The following is a 26,920-nucleotide window of genomic DNA, read 5'->3' on the forward strand; positions in this document are numbered from 1 at the left end:
ATTGATTATTTTCCCGTATTTTTCACGACTTAACGGCTTAAAAATAAACACAGACCAAAAACTTACCTCACTTCGGCAACAGAATCAAAAAGGAAAAGAGCCCTAGTACTCGGCGTGACAGGAAACGAGAAAATTCCAGAGTTGCATTTGCCCAGGGCTACTTTTTTCAAAATCTGGCAACCTTTTGATTCGAGCGATAGTTGGCAATACTACTCGCAATTATAGCTAGATTTAGCTTTTTTAAAGCTGTTTTTTAAAGAGTTATAAAACTTCTAAAATGAGTTTAAATCTTCGTAATAAATATATAAAGTCATTGTAATTTAAAATCCCTTCAAAATGTCATAAATTGAAGTTGAAACCAAAAAAAGTGTACTTCAAAGTATTGTGTTCTCTAGTTTTTTGTCTCGCTGCCGTTTATATTTTATTAAATACCTTTTTAATTTCAAATTTAACATATAAAATCTCTAAACCTAAAAAGATCAATGACATAATGCATCCACCTATGAAGTATATTAAAATAAATAATAAACCATTTCTAGGTAACTTGAATCAACTCACAAATAAGAATAATGAAGGCTGATGAAACTCCCGATAGACTTACTGGATATACGGTATATAATGACTGACAGGCTGGTTTCTTCATTTGTCTTCGCCTCAGAATGCGCTCCACAAAGCCTTTTTCATGGGCATTGCACATGCTACAAAAACCAATAATTAAATTTTAAAAAAATTTACATTTCCAAAAAATTTTTTTGCAAAAACATACGCTGTTCGAAAAATTTCAGTATACTGGCTGTTCTTGTGTAAAATCCAGTTCATTATTTCCACTTCCATCAGACCAGAAACTTCACGCAGATCACAAATCTCATTGGCATCGAAAAATTCTGCAATCACAGGATAAGCGTCCACAACTTCACAATGAAAAGCGAAACCACCGGCTTTCAAAAATGGAACAGCTTCTTCGATGTGTGAAAAAATGGCCAATTCACTTGAAGATCGGGAAGAAGATAGTTTCTTTTCTATCAATCTCGTTATAGATGCGTTTTTACTTTCCTAAAAACAAGAATATTTTCTTGTGAAAGCAAAAAAAAAATGTCACTTACTTACTCTGAATAAAACCTTATAGTAGCCAATGTCCTCAAAGGATATCTTTAAGGGACTTGAAGTTATCTCGTCCACAGTGGATGGCCCCTGGTCGGATGAACTTAACAATCCACCCACAACCGAAGAGGTATAATAGTTGTACATAACAAGGGAAAATAGAAATAATGTCATCACGAGGAACCGTACAGAACGATCTTTAGGAATGGGGTCCAAGCCTTGCTGGCAAACAGCCCCAAAAGTCTGAAGAACTCTTTCAATACAAGTTGTTTTGATTTTAGATTCAATTTTGTTAGTAGCTTGTTTAGTAGATAAGGCTTTAAGATTATCTCCTCTATGCAGGAAAAAACCATCTATTATTTCGAAAATTATCCAAATAACGCTGAAAATAGCCAGGGTTAACAAACAGAAAAACCACACTTTGTCACTAAACGGAGATAAAAAGTTTCCGCTTCCTCCATGGGTATCCAAATCAGAAGTATAGCGGTACAGAAACGCAGTCTCAAATTTCCAACTTTGGTGAATAATATCAAACTCTGCAAATCTGTTTATTCGATTAAAGGCTCCAGATGCGGCGATGTCTGCTTCATTTCTCATAATGATACCCAGGAGACCAAGCCGAAAAGTAGTGTTTCCCAATCGTCCAGCCCAACCTCTTGAATTTCGGAAATTTACAGAGAAATTGAAACGTTCCCTTAAAAGTCCTAGAAGTTCGTAGTGATATTTAATGAAGGCGGCAACACCAGAATCTTTTGTTGGCCGGGAAAGTATAGATTCAATTTGTTCATTTGTGTATATATCGTCTTTATCTATCTGAAAGTTTATAAGATTGGTAAAGCTGTCATATAATAAAAAAGTGGAAAACTTACCACGCTAGCTCCTCTAAGGGTTAGACCATTAAACTGCCCACGAGACTCAATACTCTGCAGCTGAAAAATATTGCGTACTATATTGATTCTTCCATTAATTAATGTAGCTATTAAATTAATTTCAAGGCTAGCTCGCAAATGCCTTCCTTTTGAATGAATATCCCAATATGCGTAGCCATTTTCTGATTTATTAACATAGGTTATCTGGGCGTTTGGTCCCACGTAGTTAATATCCAAAGGAAACAAGGAATCAATGTCGATGTCGACACCCCAGAGAAGCCATTGATAGGTCTTGTTAAAGTATCTTTGTTCTGAGGCTTCCGAAACGAGTTTAGAAGTACCATTACATTGAGCATTCACGAAAACGGATGTTCGAGCATAATTTTCCCGGGTCAATATGGATGACAACGAATAGTTTTGGTCCAAATGGACAAAACTAACAAACTGGTCTATTTCCATCAGGGCCTGAGTAGTATCTCGCGAGTCTAGAATGCAATTTTATGTTCAATATAATTTATTTTAACATTTAAACTTACCTCCAATAAAACATGAAAAAATAATTGCATTTTTTGATTTGACCAAGTTTGTAACAAAGTTGGTTAATACTAAACCACTCATTTGCAAGCTTACCTCGCGTGTTGCAAGGATTAAAATTAACGGACACAATAAGGCTTTCATTTTGAATGTTTGCACCCTCGCAGGAGCTTTTACTTTTATACGCAACCTGTTCACCCTTTGATTGACAGCGTGAACTGCTGTCAATTTTTAACGACAGGATTTAAATCGTTTAAATTGGCTCATTATACCATGATTTCATATTGAATTAATTTTCGAGTCACATTACGCCTAAAACTGCAATTGTTAAAATCGATTAGCGAGGAAGAGTAAGTGAAACCCAGTACAATTATTTAAACCTTAAGTAATTTGGCGGCTTATGTTGCTCAAAAAATTAGATTTAAATCTTGGTTGATTTATTTGTTGATGGATATTATGAGAAGAAACTAACAGTGGTTAGTTCCTATTTCCAATTTTTTATATATTTTCGTAAATATAAGAACTTTGTTTTTATAAACTTTAATATTTATTTAAAAAAATACCGTAATTAATCGATTGCCCATATACTCCCATCTCTGATGTGTTTACAAAAATAAGTACCACAGTTTATTTTGGAGAAAGGAATGTCTTATCAAAATGTCGTCTACGTTTAGATATAATCTCCTAAGGAGTGTTAAGCCCTATACTCCATTCGTTCCCCAACTTTCCAAGTCTCTTCTCAGGGTCCTTATACAGGTGTCTGTGCATTTTATTGAAACAAAGAAGTCTTCCTCCGAAGTGCTGTCCCTTGCCATAAACAAACTAACAAATGCTGGACATAAGGTTCCTTCCAACTTCTGCGAACTCTTCACCATGGTCTTCTTAACGATGCAAATATACTTGAGGTATCCAAAAGGAGCCGTTAAACACCATGAGCTCCGAAATTGTTTATTGGATGATTTAAAGTTAGTATCCTAGTAAGTTATGCTTCAAAAGAACTAAGATTAACATTCCTTTAATAGTTTTACAGAGGAATACGTGGACGATATTTGTAAAGTCCTGATAAACCATAGAGACGTTTTGTGCAATAATTTTTCGGCTACCAAGATGGATCGCAGCAAAATGTCCCAGTTTCAGTGGAGAATTAATATTTCCCTATCCTTAAAGTAAGTGCTTATTGTTATTGTACGCCGATCAAATCGAAACATTAACCAATTTATTCCCAGTTCTGTGCAAATTAATAGACCAACAATAGTTCTACATTTTAAACTTCAAAACAAGGAGTTTCGAACTCTGGAACTGCCATTGTCTATGTTTCAACAGGTGCGGTACAACATAGCGTTGCTTCTGAATGAGCTGCAATCGATGCAAAGCCGTGCACTTTATTAATAATTATGTTTATTTTAATATAAAAATAAAAAATAAAATAAAAATCACTATATTCTTTTGTTTTTTATCTATCGTATCAGTATCGCTTTTAGTATTTTTTTTACTCATCTCCATCGATATTTAAATATCGATAGTTGTCTCCGCTTAAATTGTTTCAACATGGTAAATAATAAAATTTTGTTAAATGAAATAAATAAATTTAAATGAATCCCTTTGCAGCTTCCTTTATCCCTGTTAAAGACGGCTCAGAGCCATCCCATGGTAAGAGTTCTATTGGAGCGTATGTTTCCCAGGCTTTAATTACTTGTTTTTACTTAGTTGGTTGAGCTGAAAAATGGTGAAACCTACAATGGCCACTTGGTTAGCTGCGACTCCTGGATGAATATTAATCTTCGCGACGTTATTTGTACATCAAAGGTGGGTTTTAATATAAAAGAGTGTACTTGATTTCACTGCCCGCCGTGGTAGTGAAGAATCGAGGCAGCTGACGATGGCTTGAAGAGCGGGAACCGGCAGGCCGTTCTCAGCAGTTCAACGGTCGTCTGCCGGTTCCCGCTATAGCATTCTCTGGTTATTTACCTGGCTTGCGCTTTTATTTCATAGCTATATCTGATGCCAACACCCACTCCTAAAAATATTGAATAATTTAAAATGTATATTTTTGTAGGATGGTGACCGGTTTTGGCGTATGCCGGAATGCTATATTCGAGGCAGTACGATTAAATACCTGCGAATTCCCGATGAAGTGATTGATATGGTGAAAGAAGATGCCCAGGCCAAATCGAGAAATCGCACAGAGATGAACAAGAACCGCGGTGGCAACTCGTCGCAAAATCAGCGCGGTGGACGGCCCGGTGGAAATCGCAATAACGTCGGCAACAGGAGTGGGCAAGGATATGGAGGACCTGGAAACAACCCAATGCGCCTGGGAGGAGGGGCCGGTGGTCAAGGGAATCGTCTGCCCCATGCTCCCAAAAACAGAAAGTAATTGTACAGACCGTAGAAATAAATATGTAATTGGAGTCACCGTTCAAGTCAATTATTTATTATTAAAATTTGACATTTTTTTTTACGAAACGCTAATGGCTATACAAATACGCCCAGTCTCGATAATTTCATTCGCGTGAGTTTTGGATTTATTGGATAGTTATTTCCATTCTCACGCTATCGGAATGTTAAATCGATCTAATATCTAGCTCCAAATCACGCCTAAGATGTTTTTGTTTCTATCCTTGAGGCACAAGAAGTCTCATTGGTATTAAGCCTTGATTCTTGTTTCGAATGTGTTGCTTCAGCATGCAAAAGTTCACTTTACCGTCTTTGTATCATGTAATTTCATTATATTCGAATTTTATTTTGCCTATATTTACTTTAAGAAATATTTAATAAAGAGTACAGGTAAACAAATGTAATATTTATATGTATTGTAGCTAAACGAATTGACGGCTTTTTAAAAACTCAAGCATGCCCTGAACATTGGCATTAACCTGCGGCGGTTGCGATTGTTGTCCGTTCAGCAAATTATTGGGCATCGCCATAGGAAGGAGTTGCTGTGGTTGATTGTTGAAACCTGAAATTGTGTATGGTAAAAAATTAATCAACCATGATGAATATAATTTAAAAAAAAAAACACCTACCACTCTGGGAATTTTGCTGTTGAGCCAAATGCTGCATAAACATATCCTGCTGTTGTTGAGGATGTGGGGGAATTTGGTTTTGTGGAAACGATGAAAACTGTCGAAATGAAAGTATAGCCGGATCCATTGCAGTCCAGTCACTGTTGTTGTAAACTTCAACGAAAATACAAATACATATTTACTTTTTAACCAATTGTGATGTAAAGTTACTTACTTTTGTTGTGAGCCATTTGGTGTTGCAACTGTGAGTCGCCCACGGGTTGTCCCTGGTTTTGGTGCATTGGCAAATGAGCATTCCAATTGGCACCCATCGGCATTTGATGTTGTCCTGGGCCACCATTGTTGGCGACTCCATTAAGCGGCATGTTCATGAAGGGCATCATTTTACTTGTGTGCTGCAGTCTCGACGATCCCCCCAAGCCTAATGTGTTCACATGGTTGAAGCCAGGCGGCGGTGGCATGCGAGATCTCTGCATGCTTTCAACCATCTGCTGATGCGGGGGAACCTGTGGCTGTGGCGGCATCTTCGGCACTGCGTTTTCACTATTAATACTCTGCTTTTGTACAACTTCATTTTCCATAAGTTCTGCTAGGCCCTTTTGTGTCTCAATAAATGGATCGAAGCCTATATAATATATTTAATTATTAATTTCTTAAGAAAATAAGGAGAAGTATGAAAATGCTTACCTAAATCATCATCAACGATTGATGTTTGGGGAAACCGACTCTGCTGAGATTGTGTATTAGGGGGCTGTTAATAAAGTTGTAATATTTATTTATCTTTATCCCGTTTTTAGATATTCAATATCTTTAAACATACCATATTTTCGAACATTCCCATCAGCCTTTGTTTCTGAGGCTGCTGTTGCGCGTTAATAAGTCCTAGAACAATCAAGTTATCTATTTAATTATTTGATTAAACTATAAAAAATATATTTGTCATACCATTTTCAACAAAAGGCGAATTCAGTCGATTGTTTTCCATAAAGTTTGCCACTCTCTGTGGATCAGGCACAGCACCATTCCCATTCAGTTGTGGTGTGTGCCCATTAAGATACGGATGGTGCGACTGCTGTTGACTTTTATGAAAATCGAAGAACTTTGACATATTACCGCCGAACACATTTTCGCCAGGCTGCTGTTGTAGAAGTTGCTGCTGCAGAAGAGCATGTGCTTGCACTCTATTTAGTTCAAGGGGATTTGCTTGAAAGTGGCTAAGGAAATCTGCAAAATGAACAACTAAATTTGTTAACAGGTTTTTTGAGAAATATTTTCACTTGCAAGCACATACCATTTGTAGGACCATTCATTTGTGAAATATTCGCAAAGTTGTTACGTTTCTGTAATTCGTGCATGCGAAGATACTCTTCTTGTTGATGCAATACTTGCTGATGGTGATGTTGCTGCTGCTGTTGTAAGTGTTGTTGCTGAAGCAGTTGCTCCTCCACGTGCCTAGTGTTGCGTATCATCACATTTTTGAAAGCTTCCTCCCATTCTACAACAAAAGTTATTTAAATAATGATATAATAATGTATATTTCTATATAAATTACCATTTGTGTTGGATGCCTTCTGTATACCATCAATATCTGTCAGAAATAAAGCAAAGAAAGGTAAGCAAATTCAGTTAATGACACTCTTAAATGACGATTCTTACCATTGACCAAGTCTGGTAAGTGCGACTGCCGCATTTCCAAATCTAGTTTATTCTTTATAAGCGGGACTTGCTGGAATGATGACGATGTAAAGAAACTAGGCGGATCATCAAAAATGTTGAGCTTGGACAGGGCATCTACAATAAAACATCTTAAACACATAAAATAAATGAGGAATGACTTTTTTTTTACCAGATACTCTGGTTCCGTTCTCCGACAAATTCGACGTTTCGGCTGGCTGCTCTTCCGCTGGACAAACAGTATCTTGGATACCATTTGCGGCTACAGCAGTGGGGCTAGTACTCTCGCTTACTTCAGACTTCTGTCCAGAAAGGTCCTGTTCAGCCTCTGTTACTTCTTCATTAGTCTTATCCTCGCCTTCCGGAGGCTTCACAATCTCTTGGGGGCTCTCAGAGATCGAGCTATTGCACTTCTCCTCCTGATAATCGTCACCAGGCAAACTCTTTTCACTAACACTACTCTCAGACACATGACCCTCGCTATTGTCACTGCAAGAGCTCACAGATCTTTGAACGCTGGTGGCAGCTAATCTCTTTTGTGGTAAACTATCCTCACAGCTATCGATTGTTTCTTTTTTCTTTTGTGTTGTTATTGTACTCTCGCTCGCCTCGTCCTGTTCCAATGACTTGCTTACTGTGGGTGCTGGTGTTGGAGCATTCTCCTTGTTCTTCTTCTGCTCTTCCCTTTTCTGGTTGGAGCCCCTGTCTTTGGCCCCCCGTTCCGCTCTCGAACGATTGTTGGAATTGTGTGTTTCTGTTTTAACGGGAGCCGCCGGTGGATCCGCCGTCGCCTCAGCAAAAGTTTCTATGCTAGTGCCGGCTCGAGTCTCGGGAACATAGTTCTCCTTGTTCGATGCATTGGTGTTTGAGTTGGCGCTGTTTTTATTCTTCGATTTGTTCTTTTCGTGTCTCTTTTCGTTGCGCAGCTTATCTCTTTTGTTCTTTCCACTGGAATTATTTGAATTAGATGCTGCTGCTTCCCTGCCGTTGATGGGGGAGACTGATAAACTTGGCCAGGCCTCTTTTTGCTGGGAATTCCCTGACGAACTGGCATTCGCAGCCGAACCAGAACCAGATGATGATGACGACGCCGACGATGACGATGCTATCGCAGCTATTTTTTGGGACAGAAAATATTAATTCATTTATTTTCCATTTTGGAAACAATTACCATTTGCTTTAGAAACTCCATTACCATTAATAATACCTGTTGTATTCGGTCCGAACGAGGCAATTAGAGTATCGTGCAGGCGCTTTTCGTACTCCTGGTGTTTTCCCTGATGCATTTCCTTAAAGGACAAGACACCAAATTTTTAAAAAATGTCCAAACATTAGCAAAGTTAAGTGATAGTTACCTCCTTTGTGAAACTAGCCTCAGGATCTCCTAATTCATGTAAGTACATGCAGTCGCCCTTGGGACACTGCTGGTTTTTCATGAAATGGCTGCAATACTTCGTTGTTCCCAAACTAGTCTTTATGAGCCGCCCATCTATCATTATGTTGTTGACGCTTTGAATGGCCCGCAAAGCATCCGAGTTGTGAACGTATGTGACGTAGGCTGAAGCTGATGGACCCTTGAAGTGCAAAAGTTGTTATCAGTATGGAATGCAATGATATTTGGCTCGTTTCGAGCGACCGAAGTTGTAGATACCCTCGCAGATTTATTTTTACTGCATTTTGCAATTTTGATTCCATTAAATATTATTTATTTTAGAGGAAATAATTGCACAAGTGTTATAAGTTGAAAAAAAATGAATATCTTACAATTTTACCAATTTTGTTTAGCTCCAAATTAAAAAAAAAATTTTGTTGCTTACCAGATTTTTTTTTTTGAATAAAATTAAAACTGAAAAATTTTTGGAAAAATAGAAGAGACAATAAATCTGATTTTAGTTTCTATGAAAATTACTTGAGATACCATCGTTTTCATAGAAACTGCGTTGAAAAAATTTCTGATCAACTCGGGTATTGTCAATGAACCTCGTAAATGTATAAGAATAGTAATTAATTATTGAATCTTACAACTCTTACCTGGACCCCGGCATACGTGGTACTTGGATTTATAACGACTTTATGAATTTTCCCATATTTACCAAAATACTCGTGTTTCTTTAAAATCTGCAAATAAACTTGTCAGAATGTGAAGGAATATCCTAAAAATTGAAACATACGTCTGCATCAGCAAGTCTAGGTGGTAGCCCAACAACAAACACCAGGTTCTTTTGAACCACACGAACATTGGCCAGGTGTTTTCGGTTCTCTGTGATTTTTTGCTTTCGTTGTTGGTCCCTTTGCCGTTTTTGCGACTTGAACGCAATCATCTGCAATAAGATAAAATAAAAATAATGGCAAAGTTAATATAAAATCTACTATTACTTACCTCTTCTTGCGTTAACGGCTTGAAGTCCGCAGGGTTTTCGGGATACTCCTTTCGGCATGCTGGACACAACTTGTTCTCGTCCGTACGAATCCTATGCCAACAGAACCTGCAGATCTGCAATTGAATTAGTTCTGGATTAGTTCTGTCCCTCAACATTCTGAGCGAGGGAAGGTGCTCACCTGGTAGCCGCAGGTACATGGAAAGAAAGTCAAATCATCCACTTCCAGCGGCTCCATACACAAAGGACACTCAACTGCGTCATCGTTGCTGCTTAGGCCGTTCATTTTCAGGTGTTTATTGCTAGTAAAGTAGTCGCAGTGCTAAATTTTAGTCAATTGTCGATGGTGATGAGAACAAAGCTGTAAAAAAATAAAGGGAATTGATTTTAAGTTGCTTTGACAGTGGGGAGTTTATAGAGCGTATTCAATTTCTAGCTTCGTCTTAATTGTCAGCACGTATCTGTTTTTTATTTACTTGCGATAACACGCCAAAATAATATATATATGTTTGTATATAAAAAAAATTAAACTCTTTCTTTTTTAATTTGTGTTGGAAAAAAAAATGTTGAGATGCCGTTATTTACACCTTTCAAAATAACACGATGATGATCATTGCGAATATAAGCCACGAAAAAGGTCTGCATCGAAGTAATATCTCTTTTTTGATGATTCATCTGAACATTGCCATTATTTTGCACACTATGAAAACAAGTTTTCTGAACCTAATATCTATAAACTTTCAGTTTTGTGTTGATTTTTCCGAGACGAACATTTTGATATGTACATATGTATTATGTATGTAGGATGTAAATGGTGACATACGGACATATGTACGTATGTTTTTAATCGTACATACTGTCAGTGTTTAAAGTTAATGCTCTTAATTGTTATTTTATTTCCGTTTCGATGGGTGCTAACAACCACATACAATCTTTATAGTACCTGGACAAGGTGTTTACTGTCAGGTAAGTCTTTGTATATACAAAATCCACATACATATGTGCGACTACGTACGCATACAAGTAAGTGTATTTTTAAATATGGATACCTTTTCATAACAGATATCACTCGATTTTAGGCACACAATTCTCAGTGTTCGCACACAAAAATATATGCTTGGTTTTCGAAAAATAGTAGCTATTTATCTGGGTTTAATGACCTGAAAGTAGAGGGATTGTCGAGAGGCACCACAAAGTGAGAATTTAACGCAGAATTCACGAATTAATTGGAATTTGCAACGACTGAATATATGAACATACACGTATGAGTGACAATGTAACAACGACATTGCATTTCGGTACTGATGAAATGGAACATCAAATAAAATACTGCATAAATTTTGAGATGCATGGGGAAGATTTGCGGAGCAATTGCGAATAAAGCATAAAGATAAATAACTTCAGTTATCTAAATTGTAAAATAGGGAACGAACAGCTACCAATTTGCTGCCGCAACATGCCTGACAAATTATTTTGACTGATTTTCTGCTTTGTTTTTGTTATTAATTTTGTTGCGATATATGTTTTTGATCTGGCAACAACGTCTCTGAAACTGAAGTACCTGAACTTTTTTGCAGCCCTGTCTGAAACTTAAAGTTTAGTGTTGTGGGTTGTTGTAACCAATTGTTTGATATTCAAAAGAAAGTGATTGGAAATAAAAATATAAAGGTGAGTACAAGTGAATACATATATAGAATCAGCTCAAACTAATAACGGTTTATCTTTTTAGGGAAGTGCTGAAAAATCTTAAACTATCGCCTTTGACATAAGATGGTTGATTTAATTAATGAAACTACTTAATTGATTTCTGCCTTTGAAATATAATTTTAAATATTAAAAAGATAAAAAAGGTTGACAAATTCAAGGGAAGATAATAAAAGAACCTCGATGTCACCCTGCCAAACATCGATATATTCAATGTTTCAAAACGGTTCTATCGATAACTCTTGCGTCTCCACCTCAATTAATTATCTCTTATTATTATCTCTAATTCCCCCAACTTGGAGTGCTGACCCGGAGAAATTTTTGCAAAATGGTAAGAGAACCGGCGAAATAAATAATTATTTATCAAACACAGTTAAAATTTTGATTAAAAATAAACGGATTCTTCAGGGGGCATTTAAGATGGACCCCACACTTAGGCACACCCGCAATAACAAGTAGCTTTGCGAGTATGTGTAGGATGTTCCGACATTTTTCTGGAAATTTAACATTCATTCGACCTCTCTCCATCGTATCATTGAAACCTCTGTGACGTAGATACGTATGCACAAATGGATGCGATCAGTGGACCCGTGAAGAGGTTTTGACATTTTTTCCATGCAGGCTAATTGCCAATTGACTGAGATAAAGCATTTGATTTTTCCATCATTTTTACCAGCAGATAAGGCTTATGTAAAGGCGCACATTACTTAATTGAAACCGTAAAACAAAGTCCAAATAGCCGAATCTGTCGTATCTTATCAAAAACAATTTACTCCTGGTAAATACCAGGAGTTCCGGTTCAACTAATTTACAAATAGCCAATTGTTTGGGTGACGCTCTTTACAGCAGAGGGGAGCACGAAGTTCCCCGCTTTAGTCTTCAGTGCCTAGCCTATGGTTCTTGGGGTCTGTTGCAGGTTGCCACCTGCGCCCTACATTTACTTTCCCCACAGAAAGGCTGTAACTGAGATTGCATAACAAGGGTAGTGAGGAATGCAACAGCCCAGCTGGGTAGCAGAGGCCCCTCTAGAGGTTTTCTCTTTCCTTTCAGTATACTATTTTGATAAATCAAGTTACAGGGAGGGATTTCGCTAATCTAAAGTCTCTAATATAAAAAAAGATATAATATATGAAGCTATAAGTAGCACTATCTCTAGTAAACCCTATACTATATACGGATACTGCAAAATCCAACTAATCTTTTTTTCTTTATTTTAATTCAAATAATATTTTGTGATATCCTCATGCCCATTTTTATAGAAAATTTATTCAGAAAGCTTATTCTTACAATGTTTGAGAAAATCAACAAATATATTTTGCGTCAAAGATGCCCTGAATATTAACACATTGCAGATCTTTGCCAAATATCTAAAAATAAAATAAATTAAAGGCAAAGGCTGGATGAAAAAATATAGTATAATTAGCTCAGCTGATTCTAAACATAGCCAATTATTTAGTAACCTAGTAGTGGGTACTTGAATAAAATAAAATATGTATAGGGCCCAGACCTTTACTTAATAATAGTTAATGGTCGCCTCTTTTCTGTAAGAATTACTCAAACATATATTAAAAAAATGTCATATTTTTAGGCTGAACCAATTCGCGTTGTTGTGACCGGAGCTGCCGGCCAAATCGCCTACTCCTTGCTGTACATGGTCGCCCGCGGCGAGGTGTTTGGAAAGGATCAGCCCATCATCCTCCACTTGCTGGATATTCCTCCCATGGTCGGAGTTCTCGAGGGCGTGGTCATGGAGCTGGCCGATTGTGCCCTGCCACTCCTCGTTGAGGTGGTCCCCACTACCGATCCGGCTGTGGGATTCAAGGACGTGTCGGCCGCTTTCCTGGTGGGTGCCATGCCCCGCAAGGAGGGAATGGAGCGCAAGGACCTGCTGTCCGCCAACGTGAAGATTTTCAGGACCCAGGGCCAGGCCCTGGACAAGTTCGCCAAGAAGGACGTTAAGGTGCTGGTTGTGGGTAACCCGGCCAACACTAACGCCCTGGTGTGCTCCTCTTACGCTCCCTCTATTCCCCGGGAGAACTTCTCCGCTATGACTCGGTTGGACCAGAACCGCGCCACCTCTCAGATTGCCGCCAAGGTGGGAGTACCCATCTCCGCTGTCAACAACATCATTATCTGGGGCAATCACTCCTCGACCCAGTACCCCGATGCTGGCCAGGGCAAGGTGGTGGTCAATGGCGCCGTCAAGTCGGTGGTGGATGCCGTCAATGATGCGTCCTACCTGCAAGGCGCCTTCGTGGAGACCGTGCAGAAGCGCGGTGCCGCCGTCATCGCGGCTCGCAAAATGTCATCCGCCATGTCGGCCGCCAAGGCTGCCTGCGACCATATGCATGACTGGTGGAATGGCACTGCTCCCGGCAAGTTCGTGTCGATGGGAGTGTTCTCCGATGGCAGCTACAACTCGCCTAAGGACGTCATCTTCTCATTCCCCGTCGAGATCAAGAACAAGCAATGGAAGATCGTCGAGGGCCTCACCCTCAGCGACTTCGCCAAGTCAAAGTTGAGCATTACTGGCAAGGAGCTGCAGGAGGAAAAGGACGAGGCCTTGTCTGTTTTGGACTCGAATGTGTCGAACCTGTAGAGCGACCTTGACATTAATCAAAAATTACTAACAATTTAGTTGTGCATTTAGGAACAAAGTTCATGGCAATAAAAAATTTGTAAATAATAATTTAAATATCTTTGTAATTGGAGTGGTTGGAGTTTTAAAATTATAAATGGATTAGATGATTGAATTATGCTTTAATCGAGTGTTTTTCATTGAAAAAATGGCCAGACTGATCCCTTACTAATTAATAATACAAAAAGATTTCAGTTTTGAGATTCCTATTTCGTAAAGAAGTCGAAAAAAGATCCATGGCTTCAAAGCATGTTAGTAGGGCTAACAGCTAGTAATGCCAATCTAAAGTAATATTATTTCCACATTTAAATATATAGCGATAATAAAGAAGAATAAAATCGACAGTTTATCAAAATATTATTTGGTATAAACGTTCTATTATACCATTTATTATAACGAAATCAATGAAGTCACGAAGTCTAAAAAATTGTACAAGTAGTTTCATGAATTATGTAAGCGGTTTAAAATATATATATATACCAAAGCTAAAAAATGATCCGGCGAAGATATATGAAGTTAGAGCCTTAAAGAGTCTGTTATAACACTTTAAACACCTATCCATGTCATACATTCTGGGAAATTACATTGGCTTCACTCTTTTTTTTGTTTTTAATTTCAGTTAATGGTTTATAATGGGCATGTTTGTTTGTTTGTTTGTTGGTTTTTTTTTCTAATTCCGGTTGACCTACCCTAGCGAAAAAAGTATAATTAATTAAAGTATAAAAACACATGAACGTGTCTCTTTGAAGCCTTAAGTAACTACAACAATTACCAGCTAATCTTAGATAACGATTATTTCCGTGGTTACCATACTACACCATTATCATTATGTGCAACTTTCTCTGTAATCACATAAAAAGAACATTGTAACACAATATATAAAGTATTAATATGGACATATTTATTCCTTAGCTCTCGGGAATATATAGAAGTAAGTCTATGTGTTGTGTTTTTTTTTTTTATTATAAAACTATTTTCACTTAATTATGTCGTTATGTATGCATGTATTTGTATATAAAAAATATGGCTACGGTGATATCGCACAAAATAAAACAAATTATTAAATCAAAACATTCTAAAAAAAAAACGAAAAAGATCTTCCCAGGTTAAACGTAATGGAACAGCTATATACAATCGTTTTTTAAAAAAAGAGCAATTCTGTATTGTTTTTTTTTTGTTTTTTAGTTTTTGTGTATGTGGATTGGCAATCATTTGGGCGTTTTGTTTTTTCGTTTTTCTTTCCTTTCATTTTTTTTTTTTTAAGTTTTCCTTGTTTTTTTAGTTTTTATGTTTTTATGTGTTAAAAGTGTTGTACATTTTGTAGGGGTTGTGGCTGCAATTTGGGAGGACGACAACGCCAGAACATATTGCTTAAAACCTGACTCTCCAGCTCCAAGTTGGCTGAGTACTTGGCCGCAGAGCCTTCAATACATTCGGTTTTTATGGAAGAGTGGGACGACGACGATGACGACGAACTAGGAGGAGGTGGGTTCCTGTGCGGTGCATGCTATTGCGGGAGCTGTGCGTGTCCGAGCTGCGATTGTTGCTGTTGCTGTTGGTGCAAGTGTGGCGGCAGGACGCTGTTGGCCTGGTTGACGGGTAGGGATATGGTCATGCTGCTAATCGTCTGAGACGCTGGTGGCACTAGTTGCGCCGGCTGTTGCCCATGATAGCTGCTACCAGCCGGCTGTGGCTGCGGAATCATATGGTGTTGGGCACTCAACTTCGGCCCATCCTCGGCCTTCTCCTCTTCGCGTCGTTTCAGGCACGCCGCCTTCGGATTTAGATTACGTTCGCGCACCTGCTGCTCCAGCGTCATGATCACTTCCACGGCCATGTTCAGAATACCCAGCTTGGTCTGTGGCTTGTCCGATTTCAAGTGCGTCATGCACATACGCCCCAGCTCCTTGAGCGCCTCGTTTATGTCCCGAATGCGGATCCGTTCGCGTGCGTTATTCGCCTGACGGCGTTCCTTTTCCCGAATAGCCTTCACCGCCGGCTCGGCATCGTCATCGTCCTCCGCCGACGAGCAGTAGCGTCTTGGACGCTTGGAGGCCTTTCCGCCCTGCGATAGCTGCTGCAGGCCGCCCGAGTTCGAGGACTCAATCGAGCTGGTTGGCTTCGTGTCAGCTATGTCGAGGCTAGTTAGGCTGGAGGTGGTGGTGGAGACCCCCGCCGGCACCGCATTGCTGATGGCCGTGTGCTCCTTCCGCTTTTTCGTTTGCTTCGGCAGCGAAGTGGATGCGCCTCGATCCAGTTTCAGGCCCACCGACTGCCCGGATGTACCGGCCGCCGATGCTCCCATGGCCAGGACCTCGTGCACCAGAGCATTGGCGTTCGACGCGTTGCTGACAGCGGAGGCGGAATTCCCGCCGCCGCCGCTTCCCAGGTGCGACGGCGAGTTGGGCACAAACGAGGACAGGGCATCAATATTATCCATCGAGGACATGGCCTGATTAACTCCAGCCAACATTTCGGGCTCGCAATGATTCCGCAGCACATTAAGGGCGTCGTCCAGACGCTCCTCCATGCGCACACCCTGGAACACCGAGGCCATGGTGTGAAGGCTGGACACTGGACCCATATCGCCGGTGTAGCCGGAACCTCCACCGCCATTTAGCACCGAGTGACCCCAGCCGGCTGCTCCAGACACAGAAGGCTCTCCGGCGCCTCCTCCGACCGACTGGGTCAGTGGTGGCGGCGAGTTGACAGGCGTGGAGGGGTTCGAACCGAAACTGCTAATACTTTGATCCGCCGGCATGTACATCTGCTGACGCAGGGCCGCCGCCGTGGAGTTACCAGCTCCGGCCACTTTCCCGGCACCACTGAACGCGTCCGCACCCTGCACCGCAGGACTGTTTTGCTGACTGTGGAGTGGGTGGGCGTGGGGGAGTGGCAGGGCGTGCGTATGGGCGTGGGAATGTGCGTGCGGCGTATGGTTGAGCGATGAGTGATGGCCAAGCGGTCCAGCCGTGGACAATGCACTGTGCTGAGCTTGTACTGCGTGGTTGTGGGGCTGCGGCGAGTTGAACACGGCTGGGGTATTTACTGGCGTCTGCTGGCCACCGCCAGTACTAGCTCGGAACGAGCTCATCGGTGGCAGGGTGGTGGACACCGGGCAGTGCATGCCGCCATCGCCACCCATTCCCAGGCCAAGCCCGTCCGCTGGATGCACCTGCTGCTGTTGCTGCTGATCCAGGGCACTGTTCTGGTATGCCCCCTGGCCCATGTAGCTGCTGCCGCTGCTCATCTGTGACTGGCACCACGCTCCTCCGCTACCGGCGGCGGAGGAGTCAAAATACTGATCGACAGTGGAGGTGTTTGCGAAACGATTGTTACCCCCGTTGGCCGAATCGTGCATTGTGTTGAAGTCACTGGGGTACATGCCATTCTCCACACCGAGGCCGCCATAGGGCGAGTGGTAGCCCCCGCCGCCGCCACCGCCGCGATCTCCACCCACCGATCCTGTGGGCTGCTTGTTGGCAATCTTGTTGAAGCAGTTTTGAAACACCTCATAAAGGTGCATCGGCTCGTCGTCACTGGTCGCCATATCTGCAATAGATCTACAAAAAAAAACAGAGAGTGTGTCATTAAATAACTATTTTTAATAGCATTATTCCCCCAATGCAACAGGTAAGGCACTAAGTTGTTTCTTAAAAATTGTAAGCATTAAATTAAAAAATAGACAAATTAGAGTAAGGGGCGTGGCAATATATTTAAAAAGTAAATATATTTTGTAGTTTAGCTCCTGTTCGAATATACTTGAATAGAGTACTAGACAATATAATATTAACTTTATAAAAAAAAGGATTTTATTAATAAAAGTGAGTAGGGTTTAGAAAAAGTGAATATTCAGAGGATCGGAAACCGATAATTCGACTCTACATGCATGTAAAGTATGAAAATATTATCCCCAAAGGAGAACTTGATCAGAAGCGACGATACATTTCGTCCAAAATTCAACCAAAACTAAAAATAATATATCAAAATATATATTGCAGAAGAATAAATTTAAAGAAAGGCTTCTAATCTCTTTTCCACACCTGATTCACAATAATTTTCCATGAAAGACGAACGAAACTCATGTACACGATACTTACATGATATACATACATACATATATATACATGTACATCGTATCGTACATAGAGTTGTGAATCGGATGGATGCAGGGAATCGGAATCGGAATTGGAATTGAAATCGGAATCGGAAATTAAAAATATACAATATTTATTATAAAAATAAACTAAACACACACAATCGAACGAACACGCGACAGCAACAGAGTAACTTTTGATCATTGTTGTTACACATATGTATGTACATACATACATACATACCGAATTATACATAAGCAGTTACTTTGTTTACGAGCATTCGTACATGCATATACATACATACATGTGTATGTATGCAGAATCATGAAAATATATCCACATACATTTAAACGGAATTAATTCGTGCATAGCTTCGTTGTACATATATATTTATATCTACCGAAATCCACGGCAAAAACATTCGCCACAAATTCAATGTGCAATATGTGCCCTGAACCCAATTTAAGCCAACTTCGTGAAAAGTACTCACCCTAATATCCACTGTCAATTCTATGTATGCAATTCCTTTTGTTGCAGCGAGTGTTGACGTCGAGCCACGGCCTATGTATTACATATACATATTTTTCCTTGGCTAATACCGAGAATCCCAATCAATTGCCAGTCCCTTTTCGTGAATTAATCAACTTTTTTTTTTTTCTTTTGATGCAGCCCAGTCTACTACAACTCGTTTGATTATGTGTTTTGGGGGACCCAAGTACAAATGCACAGCTAATAACGAACTGTTCTGCGATAAATTTTTATTCTACACATTGTAAGTACGCATGACACTGTTACTAACTAATATTTTTCACTGCGTTTGCGGGAGTTTGAATACAATTAAAAAATTCTTTATTTATCATTCAGCTCGTTTCACGATTTTTTCGGTCGGGAGGGATCGCCATCTTTGTTCTCTTCGTGCGTCATCTGTAGAGTTGCGTTTCGATAAATTGTTACAATTTCGATAGTCGATTTCCGTCACTAATAATTTAAGTATTTTTTGTTTTCTAATTTTATATATCAGTTTTTTAGCGATATTTGAATTTATTTTATTTATTATTTATTTTGGTAGCTACTTTTGAAGCCTCATATGTTGTCCACTAACATCGATATGAAATGTTTAAGTTTCTAAAAATACCAATTTAGTGCTGCCAAGTTACGGCAGCCGACCAGTGTAACCCAATCTTCCGTGAAGTCTAAAAATCAAGTGCACCAAACACTAAACAGCTGATACTGTTTATTTCTTTTTATTGAAAAACAAATTAAATATTTTCATTTTTAAATTAGTTACATTACAAATAAATTATACCATGATAAATGATCCTGTAAATATTATGCAGCTGTTTCTACTGGCTATATTTTCCCTCCCATCTTAAATATTGTAAAGAATATATAACAAATATTTTCAAATTGTTAACATAACTCAAAGTTTTATTAAAATAATTATTTTAATTACACATATTTAGCTCCATCGATAGTGAGCATAGGCGCGGTTTGCTTCACACTGCCTATGCAGGTCATCTTTTCTTTTGACAACCCTTCCCTGACCATGGGCGGCGTCGAGGATTTCCCATGCCAGTTTTTCGGGAAGGGACACCTTCCGCTCCTTTTCACGAGCTGCCTCCAATAGCCACTTCATGGCCAAAAAGTAGGATCGCTTTGTCGTGATGGGAACAGGCACTTGGTAGGTAACACCACCTCTTTTAATGGCAGTTACTTGCAGTAACGGCCGGCAGTTTTCCACAGCTTGTTTCAAAAGCACTTCGGCATTCGTGATTACCTTATCCTTGTCCCCTTTAGCAAGATTCAAGCGCTCCGTTTGCGTCCTTTTGATTAATTCAAATGCCTTCGACAGGAGCGTACGGGCCAAAGCACTGTTTCCCTTTTTCGTTATATAATTCAACAGCTTCTCCTTCGTATCGTCGTGGAAGACCGTATCCGATGACTTGTTGAGAGCAGCCTTTATGGGGATATGGTGAAGCTTTGTGAGCTCATCCTTTTGTTCGATCTGTTTATCTTTTTGCACTATGGGTTCAACATAATGTTGCGGATATACCGACATCAATCGAATGCCACTAAAATAAAAAAGCGACGTTAATGAAAGGAGTTTGGAAGACTCGAAACCATGCTTAGGGTAAAGACTCACCTGAAACTTGTTGATTTGCCTACTATTCTAGTTAGAAAAGACATTTTGGCATTCTATATTTTCCGGTAAAAGAAAATAGTAGATTCGTTCAATATATTTGGTACAAGCATGTGTGAGTGTCAATATAACAACGACATTCCATCTCAATAGGCGCAAACTGGAACGGGGAATGTTTCCTGATTCGTTGGATTTAAAATATTATTCTTAAATTAAAATGTTTTTGTGACAAAAATTACAATTTTACTGTAAGTTATTATTATTTTGAAGTGTTTCTTTGGCTAGGCTATTTGAAAAAACCTAAAATACACCAACAGTATTAATCCCGATGTTCCTATTCCGCGGTCCAAACAATACAAAAATGAAGTATTTTTTGTTTACTACTGGAAACTGGAAAGTCTGGCAGTATTGTGACAGAGAGACTCCAAAAACGCGCTAATTTAAAAGTCTGTCTGATTTGTGAAAGTCTGCAAATAATGGAAGATTTTGAGAAAATTGAAAAGATTGGCGAGGGCACGTATGGTGTCGTTTACAAAGGACGTAACCGCCTCACTGGCCAAATAGTGGCCATGAAGAAAATTCGCCTGGAGTCTGACGACGAAGGCGTCCCTTCGACAGCAATCAGGTAACCTGCCTTGGCGTCAAGCGAAGCCGAACCCAAGCCACTAAATGCAGCATTAATTTTTGCACATTTCTGTTTAGTTTTTATGTTGTAAGTCCTTTTCCGACTGGCATAAACACTGATGACACGTTATTTAGTAATTTTACTTAGTACTGCCTCCGAATATTATGCGGATCACCGCAACATAATTACATATCTACATTCCTATGTAAAATGTCACATTTATAAGCATACATACATACATATCTACATAATCACCTATGCGCCATGTACTCATAAAACTACTCTTTTTAATTGATTTTAGAGAAATTTCATTGCTCAAGGAATTAAAACATTCCAACATTGTCTGCTTGGAAGATGTCTTGATGGAGGAGAATCGCATCTACTTGATTTTTGAGTTCTTGTCAATGGACCTGAAAAAGTACATGGACTCATTGCCAGCCGATAAGCATATGGACCCCAAGCTAGTTCGAAGCTATTTGTACCAAATAACCAGTGCGATTCTGTTCTGCCATCGCCGTCGAGTCCTGCATCGTGATTTGAAACCCCAAAACTTGTTGATCGACAAGAACGGCATTATAAAAGTGGCTGACTTTGGTCTGGGCAGATCCTTTGGCATTCCAGTCCGTATATATACCCACGAAATTGTGACCCTCTGGTACCGAGCGCCAGAAGTTTTACTGGGCTCCCCAAGATACTCCTGCCCCGTGGATATCTGGTCTATTGGATGCATATTTGCAGAGATGGCAACCCGTAAACCCCTATTTCAAGGCGATTCGGAAATTGATCAGTTATTCAGAATGTTTAGGTATGAATTTTTACCATTTTCATTTTTCGAGTAGGTCCAATAATCATTGAATCTTTTAGAATTCTAAAAACACCAACTGAAGATATCTGGCCTGGCGTAACATCACTTCCTGACTATAAGAACACTTTCCCCTGCTGGTCAACCAATCAATTGACCAACCAGCTCAAGAACCTTGATGCCAACGGAATCAATCTCATCCAAAGTATGTTAATTTATGATCCGGTTCACCGTATTTCCGCGAAGGATATCTTGGAGCATCCTTACTTTAATGGCTTTCAAGCTGATTTAGTCTCAAACTAACTTTCTGTAATATGGGTAATCTAGTAACGTATATGAACAAGAAATCTTATATATACCAGAATCAAGTTTTTTCGGTTAAATAGATAAGCTAATTCAAAATAGTGCTTTTAAAAATAAAAGTAAGTAATTCTAAAAGTATGACTTCTTTTTTTTTAATTTCAGCGAGAGTATTGAATCGATTTTTATTACTTTGGTTTAGAAAGAAATGTTTTGAATTCTAAAATCAAAATGCAATTAAATCTTAATTGTTTAGCCTATTTAGTATGTATTTTGGAAAACTTTATATTTTAGTCGCAAGAAACTTAAATTAAATATGAAAATCTTCATTGAAACTGGTCCTATTGTAGAGGGCTCGGTTAGCGACACTGTCACTGCGACGGAACCGACCAAAGCAGCCGCGTTTTTTAATTGCGTAGGCGGCCACTACGGTTGGGATAACAATCAGAAGGACAACAAGCAGACCAATCCACACCAAACTGGCTCCAGGGGTTTGAACCAAATGCTCATCTGCTACTCGTAAAACAGTAACATCTTTCAGCTCATCTGGAAACGCACACTTAACATTCTTGGCCAAGATTGAATTGGTTTTGTTAACATGTCCGATTAACTCGTTGATCAAGTAGTCGTTGGATGAGTCGCATCTCCATGGATTATATTGAAGGTCAAGTACTTTAACTTTATCCCAGCGAACCAACAGAGGCTTCGGCAGGACTGTCAAGTTGCAGTTGTTCAGGAAAAACTGAAAGAACATTTGATTATGGTTGACTTGTTCGAATAATTGGTATCTGACTTACATGTTCCAATGGAGGATAGTCTAGGTAGGGTCCTCCCGTAACGTTCTTTGAAAATGCCAGCTCGTCAAATTCGTTCAAGAATTTGTTGTCTGACAAAATCAGTTCAGTGAGGTCTAAATAAATAGAGTTAAAATATAGAGTTTAACGTGAAATTGTAAATTACTTACTCTGCAGTTCACTAAAAGCCCCTGGTCCTATCTTGTACAGCTTTGGCATGAAACTCATACTCAGGTATTTTAGGCTCGTCATATTCGGAAATACACTAAAAAACAAATTATGTTGAAAATTATTTTGATCCTAAAGTATTCAATTGTAGACCTACTTGTCCCCAACCAAATTCTCAATGGGATTTTCATTCAAAACAAGGTGGATCAGGTTCTGTGCGTATTCCAAGCCATCTGGTAAACTTCTAAATTCGTTTCCAGCTGCCAAAAGAGTATTTAGATCCCGGGGTCCATGCAGAACTGTTTCCGGCAGTTCATCAATTTCCAAATAAGAAATATCCAAAGTCTGAGAAGAGGGAAGGGATTTAATATTCGTTGATTATAAATGGTTTTTAATGATACCTTTAGGTAGGCCAGTCCCGAAATAGCTACTTCGGCATTTTTGTTAATAATTTGGAACGGATTGGAGCACAGCACTAGCTCCTCCAGTTGGGGAATGTGTTCGAAGATATCTCCATCCAGAGAGTGCAGATCATTATATCCCAAATTTAGCGATCTCAACTTTGGCAGAGGCTTGTAGTCACTCGTCGAGTAAGGTCCTTGGAAGACATCGGGTACTAGAGTCTTTGTGGTTAGCTTGTTGTGCGATATATCCAGGTTCACTAGTTCACTCAAATTCCGAAAAGCTCCCAAAGTGATGTTCTCAATCTGATTGAATGCCAAGTATAAGTTCTCCACACCGTATGCGGGTAGAGCCGGGATAGTGGTTAAATTGTTGTGCTCCAATCTTATGGTTTTGAACACCACGTCTCCGTTGGTTAAATCATTCCATTGATCCGAAGAGAACCAGTCGCCTAATTTCTCATTACAATCGAGAAAGTTATTTTGAATATCACAAATACACTTTTTGCACAACTTGCTATCCTTCACAGGTGTTTTCTGCAAATAAAATCGTGATTTTAATAATGAATCCCAAAAAGGAGTATATTTTTTTCATCGTGCAAATTTAATCTTTTTAACGTCTTTTTGTTGACTCATTTTTTTTATTTTTGATATCTTATCGGCTCGATTATAACCCATTTTATATACATATTGCATTACCAGCGAGGGCGTAGTACACAAATCTGAAATGTCTATTACTAATTCCCCAATTTTAGAAAACTTGCACCTTTCTATGTTTGAACTAGTTAGCAAAGTTAAGACAAATGTAAAGTAAAGACAGATGATACCGGTCAGTATCACAAATATTTGAATTTCTGCTTATTTATCACCTGAGGGAAGCTCATTTATCTACCTTTGGCGGTTCTGGAGTTACTGTTGTAGTCGGGTCATCCTTATCAGGTTCCGTTTCACATGCTACTTTTGTGAAAACAATACACAGAATAGCAAATGCTAATATCGCACAACTTTTGAATTTCATTTTAACGGAATTTCCTGCGATGAATAAATTTTTGGCTTGTTCACCGATCAATTAGTTGTACACGACTAACAAGCTCACCAAAGTCGGCACCCTAAACTAATCTTTACCGAGTGTTTATCTTATCTGGCAGACCCTCTTGATAACACTGTGTAGCAAAAGCTTTGTCCCTTTGATGGCGCATAGATTTTGAAACCTGAAAAATCATCAAAAAGCTTCATATATTTTGTAGCGTGTGCCAACATATTCTTTTTATTTTATAAATGGCACTGAGAGAAACATTGTATGTTTTTGCCATCAAAAAGTTTCAGTTTAGAACCCTTCGTTGTTTGAAAATGTTTAAAAATGAACTTAAATGAAATTCATGCATTCTTTTTTAAGTGTACCCACTTTGCCGATTAAATCAGCGATAAGATAGACAATAGGCAGTAGGTATTTATATAAATTTCGGCTGGACAAGTAAAGGTCTAATATATTTTTTTTTTAAATCAATCAGAAGTTACATTTAAAATCTGTCCGCAGATATGGACAATAATTAAATTTAAGAGTGGTTCCTTGACAGAAAGAATACAATATTTAACTAGGTGGAAAAATGCCACATTTTACGAAAGCTGTCTCAAATTTATTACTAATACCTCACTAGTCAGTCTCCTCCAGCCTGAGATCCAGAGGGTGAGTCCGCTAAGCCAAATAAAATTAAACGCGCTGAAAGATAACAACAAATTTGATTCATTGCATCGTGGTCAACAATATGTGTATATATTTTTGGTATTTACAGGAATTTTTACTTTAAAGCTTACTTATTTTGCAACATTTTCTTACAAGTCAATTGTTGGTAGTTTCCCCACAGAAAAAATAACACAAAGTGGGCGCAACTAGTAACCGATATTATCAAAGGCCATAGATCAGGAAAGCGCGGAGGGGGATATATTGTTAATGAAGCTCCCACTATTAAAACCATGACTAGGTTTGAAATTTTTGCAATATTCTTCAATATTCCATATTGGTCGGAAGTCGTTTGTGGAGTGAAACATTTAAATACTAAATGGAATGCTACAGTGGATGCTAAAGCCGGCAGTAATAAATTATCCTTTGTCAGAAGAGGCAACATGCTAAACACGGAAACCTCCAGAAAGAGGAGCATTTCGTTGGGCCACCATTTTAGCAAAAATAGGGCTGGCAATGCAGCCAATAGAATGGTTTTCTCGTGGACCTACAATAAAAGAAAATTATTACTCTTTCCACACTCAAACTGACAAAAACTTACTTGGAAAGAAAACAAGAAGAAGGCCAGAGATGTGTTGAAAAGGGCCAATAAAAAACCCAGTTTACTGCGATTTCTAAAGACAGCAATGTTGGTGGGCAGAGCTGCGATTAGAGTGCATCCAATGCATATCAGAGCCATTTGCTCATTCATCAAGTGTTTCCTAAAAATTAAAGCATGATATTAATATATTTTGACCTAAGTGCATAAAACTACCTCAGCTTCCACACCACGTTTATGGCACACCAAACATTCGCCACTTTGTCCTCAAATACTCCTCGAGCGACTGGGAAAAGGCGTTGCAACACCCCTAGTGCTGCTTTAGAGGATCCTAGCCACGGTGACCATAGCACAGCAAAAGTAGTCAATACTATTGTCGCGATTCGTGAAAGCTTCGATGCAAAAGCACCAATACTGAAAATATATTCTTTTTAATAAAAGTTTTATCTTAAAATGGTTCCACAGATTTCGTACACATACTTTTTTTGTGCAATACATTCTCCCAAGAGGAATGCGAAAAATGGCAGGCTGTGATACAGCTCCATTTGCTTATAGTTGAGAGCTAACGTGAAAAGAAAGGATGCCGTGTAGTATTTGCCTCGCAAGATTCCTCCCACGGCGACGGCTGCCAAGCCAAGGGATATGTTATTGTACTGAAAGTGGCCATTATCAATCAGAAATTGTCCTGGATAAGTCATGGCTAGCGTAAGCAGGAACAGTGTGTCCTGTCCCTGAAGGATTTTGTCCAAGCTGAGACACACGAACAAAATAGCCGGCAAATAAATGAGGACGTCAGCAAAGACAACTGTTGATCGCATGAAGCGTTTGTGCTCGGCGGACTGAATGCCCCTGCTTTTGTGTAGAGCGACGAATTCGGGATCGATGGCTTTTCCAACTTGTCCCACCAAATAGCTATGGAAGGCTGTCAGCGGAGGATAGTCCAAGCCCCAGTACATTAAGTCATTGTTGGAGCTGTTCGTGTACCATTCGCCGACATCCAGATTGATGGTAACTTCCTGCCAGTGCCGCTGGGCTTCATAGTCGCCATACATGGGCGGGGAGTTGTGCCCAGAGTATGAATGCAAGGATATTATTGACCTGACCGCCAGTCCCAAGAAAGCGGCAGCTAAAATTTCGGATTTCATCTTTTTTGTTTTGCTAACATTTTCCACGGCTGGCACTTGAAACGATAACGATAGGCAGGGCCCTCCAGCGTTGCCACTGTTTGAGGACGGCGGTTCACATAGGTGACGAACCACTCACGTACAGAATTATCTTCTATTTATTTAAAAAACTTAAACCTGACTATAATCAGGGATAATTAATTTTTAAGATTAAAGATGATCTGTAAGGGGTAAAAGTATGTCCAAATAAAATAGCATTCATTATT

The 26,920-nt window shown here is 39.3% G+C and overlaps 10 protein-coding genes across 17 annotated transcripts; 4 read left to right on the forward strand and 6 right to left on the reverse strand.

Moving 5' to 3' along the window:
- Positions 1–395: 395 nt before the first annotated feature.
- LOC6498586 (ionotropic receptor 75a) lies at positions 396–2,833 on the reverse strand. Its single transcript, XM_032455153.2, has 6 exons — positions 2,507–2,833; positions 1,971–2,455; positions 1,108–1,914; positions 767–1,053; positions 559–698; positions 396–500 (listed from the first exon to the last, which is right to left on the reverse strand). Exons 1-6 carry the CDS (start codon positions 2,646–2,648, stop codon positions 415–417), a joined length of 1,947 nt encoding a protein of 648 aa, XP_032311044.2. The 5' UTR covers positions 2,649–2,833; the 3' UTR covers positions 396–414.
- Positions 2,834–3,076: 243 nt separating this feature from the next.
- On the forward strand, positions 3,077–3,941 carry LOC6496928 (COMM domain-containing protein 5). Its single transcript, XM_001963080.4, has 3 exons — positions 3,077–3,469; positions 3,527–3,670; positions 3,731–3,941. The coding sequence occupies exons 1-3, from the start codon at positions 3,162–3,164 to the stop codon at positions 3,891–3,893; spliced, it is 615 nt and encodes a 204-aa protein (XP_001963116.1). The 5' UTR covers positions 3,077–3,161; the 3' UTR covers positions 3,894–3,941.
- Positions 3,942–3,988: 47 nt separating this feature from the next.
- On the forward strand, positions 3,989–4,927 carry LOC6496929 (U6 snRNA-associated Sm-like protein LSm4). The gene is made up of 4 exons (XM_001963079.4): positions 3,989–4,055; positions 4,113–4,154; positions 4,212–4,310; positions 4,561–4,927. The coding sequence occupies exons 1-4, from the start codon at positions 4,053–4,055 to the stop codon at positions 4,879–4,881; spliced, it is 465 nt and encodes a 154-aa protein (XP_001963115.2). The 5' UTR covers positions 3,989–4,052; the 3' UTR covers positions 4,882–4,927.
- A 296-nt stretch (positions 4,928–5,223) lies between these two features.
- On the reverse strand, positions 5,224–10,969 carry LOC6498585 (myb-like protein Q). Of its 8 annotated transcripts, none has more exons than XM_001963078.4 (17): positions 10,632–10,969; positions 9,764–9,943; positions 9,585–9,698; positions 9,376–9,525; positions 9,236–9,322; positions 8,560–8,778; positions 8,412–8,493; positions 7,377–8,318; positions 7,187–7,321; positions 7,083–7,118; positions 6,822–7,025; positions 6,476–6,754; positions 6,351–6,412; positions 6,218–6,281; positions 5,745–6,155; positions 5,531–5,683; positions 5,224–5,463 (listed from the first exon to the last, which is right to left on the reverse strand). In XM_001963078.4, exons 2-17 carry the CDS (start codon positions 9,866–9,868, stop codon positions 5,324–5,326), a joined length of 3,183 nt encoding a protein of 1,060 aa, XP_001963114.1. In that variant the 5' UTR covers positions 9,869–9,943; positions 10,632–10,969; the 3' UTR covers positions 5,224–5,323. The 8 variants fall into 8 exon arrangements, with proteins under 8 accessions (XP_001963114.1, XP_014762189.1, XP_014762192.1 ...); XM_014906703.3 differs by having other exon boundaries at positions 8,400–8,493; XM_014906706.3 differs by having other exon boundaries at positions 8,376–8,493.
- A 495-nt stretch (positions 10,970–11,464) lies between these two features.
- Positions 11,465–13,975, forward strand: LOC6496930 (malate dehydrogenase, cytoplasmic). Its single transcript, XM_001963077.4, has 2 exons — positions 11,465–11,617; positions 12,875–13,975. Exons 1-2 carry the CDS (start codon positions 11,615–11,617, stop codon positions 13,883–13,885), a joined length of 1,014 nt encoding a protein of 337 aa, XP_001963113.1. The 5' UTR covers positions 11,465–11,614; the 3' UTR covers positions 13,886–13,975.
- An 828-nt stretch (positions 13,976–14,803) lies between these two features.
- LOC6498584 (protein daughterless) lies at positions 14,804–18,970 on the reverse strand. The gene is made up of 2 exons (XM_001963076.4): positions 18,512–18,970; positions 14,804–17,487 (listed from the first exon to the last, which is right to left on the reverse strand). The coding sequence occupies exon 2, from the start codon at positions 17,472–17,474 to the stop codon at positions 15,432–15,434; it is 2,043 nt and encodes a 680-aa protein (XP_001963112.1). The 5' UTR covers positions 17,475–17,487; positions 18,512–18,970; the 3' UTR covers positions 14,804–15,431.
- Positions 18,971–19,420: 450 nt separating this feature from the next.
- Positions 19,421–20,320, reverse strand: LOC6498583 (28S ribosomal protein S7, mitochondrial). The gene is made up of 2 exons (XM_001963075.4): positions 20,165–20,320; positions 19,421–20,093 (listed from the first exon to the last, which is right to left on the reverse strand). The coding sequence occupies exons 1-2, from the start codon at positions 20,206–20,208 to the stop codon at positions 19,481–19,483; spliced, it is 657 nt and encodes a 218-aa protein (XP_001963111.1). The 5' UTR covers positions 20,209–20,320; the 3' UTR covers positions 19,421–19,480.
- Positions 20,321–20,534: 214 nt separating this feature from the next.
- Positions 20,535–22,026, forward strand: LOC6496931 (cyclin-dependent kinase 1). Its single transcript, XM_001963074.4, has 3 exons — positions 20,535–20,786; positions 21,088–21,591; positions 21,651–22,026. Exons 1-3 carry the CDS (start codon positions 20,638–20,640, stop codon positions 21,889–21,891), a joined length of 894 nt encoding a protein of 297 aa, XP_001963110.1. The 5' UTR covers positions 20,535–20,637; the 3' UTR covers positions 21,892–22,026.
- Positions 22,027–22,132: 106 nt separating this feature from the next.
- Positions 22,133–24,344, reverse strand: LOC6498582 (CD180 antigen). The gene is made up of 6 exons (XM_001963073.4): positions 24,144–24,344; positions 23,252–23,788; positions 23,008–23,195; positions 22,853–22,947; positions 22,686–22,798; positions 22,133–22,630 (listed from the first exon to the last, which is right to left on the reverse strand). Exons 1-6 carry the CDS (start codon positions 24,267–24,269, stop codon positions 22,199–22,201), a joined length of 1,491 nt encoding a protein of 496 aa, XP_001963109.1. The 5' UTR covers positions 24,270–24,344; the 3' UTR covers positions 22,133–22,198.
- Positions 24,345–24,994: 650 nt separating this feature from the next.
- LOC6498581 (probable dolichyl pyrophosphate Man9GlcNAc2 alpha-1,3-glucosyltransferase) lies at positions 24,995–26,919 on the reverse strand. The gene is made up of 4 exons (XM_001963072.4): positions 26,011–26,919; positions 25,747–25,944; positions 25,534–25,693; positions 24,995–25,479 (listed from the first exon to the last, which is right to left on the reverse strand). Exons 1-4 carry the CDS (start codon positions 26,673–26,675, stop codon positions 25,063–25,065), a joined length of 1,440 nt encoding a protein of 479 aa, XP_001963108.1. The 5' UTR covers positions 26,676–26,919; the 3' UTR covers positions 24,995–25,062.
- Position 26,920: the final 1 nt, after the last annotated feature.

The sequence above is a fragment of the Drosophila ananassae genome, chromosome 3R, assembly GCF_017639315.1.
Source record: "Drosophila ananassae strain 14024-0371.13 chromosome 3R, ASM1763931v2, whole genome shotgun sequence".
NCBI lineage: Eukaryota > Metazoa > Arthropoda > Insecta > Diptera > Drosophilidae > Drosophila > Drosophila ananassae.

Bases quoted from the DNA above. Each gene is read 5' to 3' on its own strand.
- LOC6498582 (XM_001963073.4), bottom strand. From the start codon at position 24,269: ATGAAATTCAAAAGTTGTGCGATATTAGCATTTGCTATTCTGTGTATT. The intron at 23,789-24,143 runs GTAGATAAATGA...TTTTATTTGCAG, and splicing joins TAACTCCAGAACCGCCAAAG to AAAACACCTGTGAAGGATAG. The intron at 22,631-22,685 runs GTAAGTCAGATA...ATGTTCTTTCAG, and splicing joins ACTATCCTCCATTGGAACAT to TTTTTCCTGAACAACTGCAA.
- LOC6498584 (XM_001963076.4), bottom strand. From the start codon at position 17,474: ATGGCGACCAGTGACGACGAGCCGATGCACCTTTATGAGGTGTTTCAA.
- LOC6496928 (XM_001963080.4), top strand. From the start codon at position 3,162: ATGTCGTCTACGTTTAGATATAATCTCCTAAGGAGTGTTAAGCCCTAT. The intron at 3,470-3,526 runs GTTAGTATCCTA...TTCCTTTAATAG, and splicing joins TGTTTATTGGATGATTTAAA to TTTTACAGAGGAATACGTGG. The intron at 3,671-3,730 runs GTAAGTGCTTAT...ATTTATTCCCAG, and splicing joins AATATTTCCCTATCCTTAAA to TTCTGTGCAAATTAATAGAC.
- LOC6498585 (XM_014906704.3), bottom strand. From the start codon at position 9,868: ATGAACGGCCTAAGCAGCAACGATGACGCAGTTGAGTGTCCTTTGTGT. The intron at 9,323-9,375 runs GTATGTTTCAAT...GTTTATTTGCAG, and splicing joins CTAGACTTGCTGATGCAGAC to ATTTTAAAGAAACACGAGTA. The intron at 7,026-7,082 runs GTAATTTATATA...CTTTTGTTGTAG, and splicing joins GAAGGCATCCAACACAAATG to AATGGGAGGAAGCTTTCAAA.
- LOC6496931 (XM_001963074.4), top strand. From the start codon at position 20,638: ATGGAAGATTTTGAGAAAATTGAAAAGATTGGCGAGGGCACGTATGGT. The intron at 20,787-21,087 runs GTAACCTGCCTT...AATTGATTTTAG, and splicing joins GTCCCTTCGACAGCAATCAG to AGAAATTTCATTGCTCAAGG. The intron at 21,592-21,650 runs GTATGAATTTTT...TGAATCTTTTAG, and splicing joins CAGTTATTCAGAATGTTTAG to AATTCTAAAAACACCAACTG.
- LOC6496929 (XM_001963079.4), top strand. The intron at 4,155-4,211 runs GTAAGAGTTCTA...GTTTTTACTTAG, and splicing joins CGGCTCAGAGCCATCCCATG to TTGGTTGAGCTGAAAAATGG. The intron at 4,311-4,560 runs GTGGGTTTTAAT...ATATTTTTGTAG, and splicing joins ACGTTATTTGTACATCAAAG to GATGGTGACCGGTTTTGGCG.
- LOC6498586 (XM_032455153.2), bottom strand. From the start codon at position 2,648: ATGAAAGCCTTATTGTGTCCGTTAATTTTAATCCTTGCAACACGCGAG. The intron at 1,915-1,970 runs GTAAGTTTTCCA...ATAAACTTTCAG, and splicing joins CCCTTAGAGGAGCTAGCGTG to ATAGATAAAGACGATATATA. The intron at 1,054-1,107 runs GTAAGTAAGTGA...TCTTGTTTTTAG, and splicing joins ACTATAAGGTTTTATTCAGA to GAAAGTAAAAACGCATCTAT.
- LOC6498581 (XM_001963072.4), bottom strand. From the start codon at position 26,675: ATGAAATCCGAAATTTTAGCTGCCGCTTTCTTGGGACTGGCGGTCAGG. The intron at 25,945-26,010 runs GTATGTGTACGA...ATATATTTTCAG, and splicing joins GAATGTATTGCACAAAAAAA to TATTGGTGCTTTTGCATCGA. The intron at 25,694-25,746 runs GTAGTTTTATGC...TTTAATTTTTAG, and splicing joins AACGTGGTGTGGAAGCTGAG to GAAACACTTGATGAATGAGC.
- LOC6498583 (XM_001963075.4), bottom strand. From the start codon at position 20,208: ATGTCTTTTCTAACTAGAATAGTAGGCAAATCAACAAGTTTCAG. The intron at 20,094-20,164 runs GTGAGTCTTTAC...TTTTTATTTTAG, and splicing joins GGCAAATCAACAAGTTTCAG to TGGCATTCGATTGATGTCGG.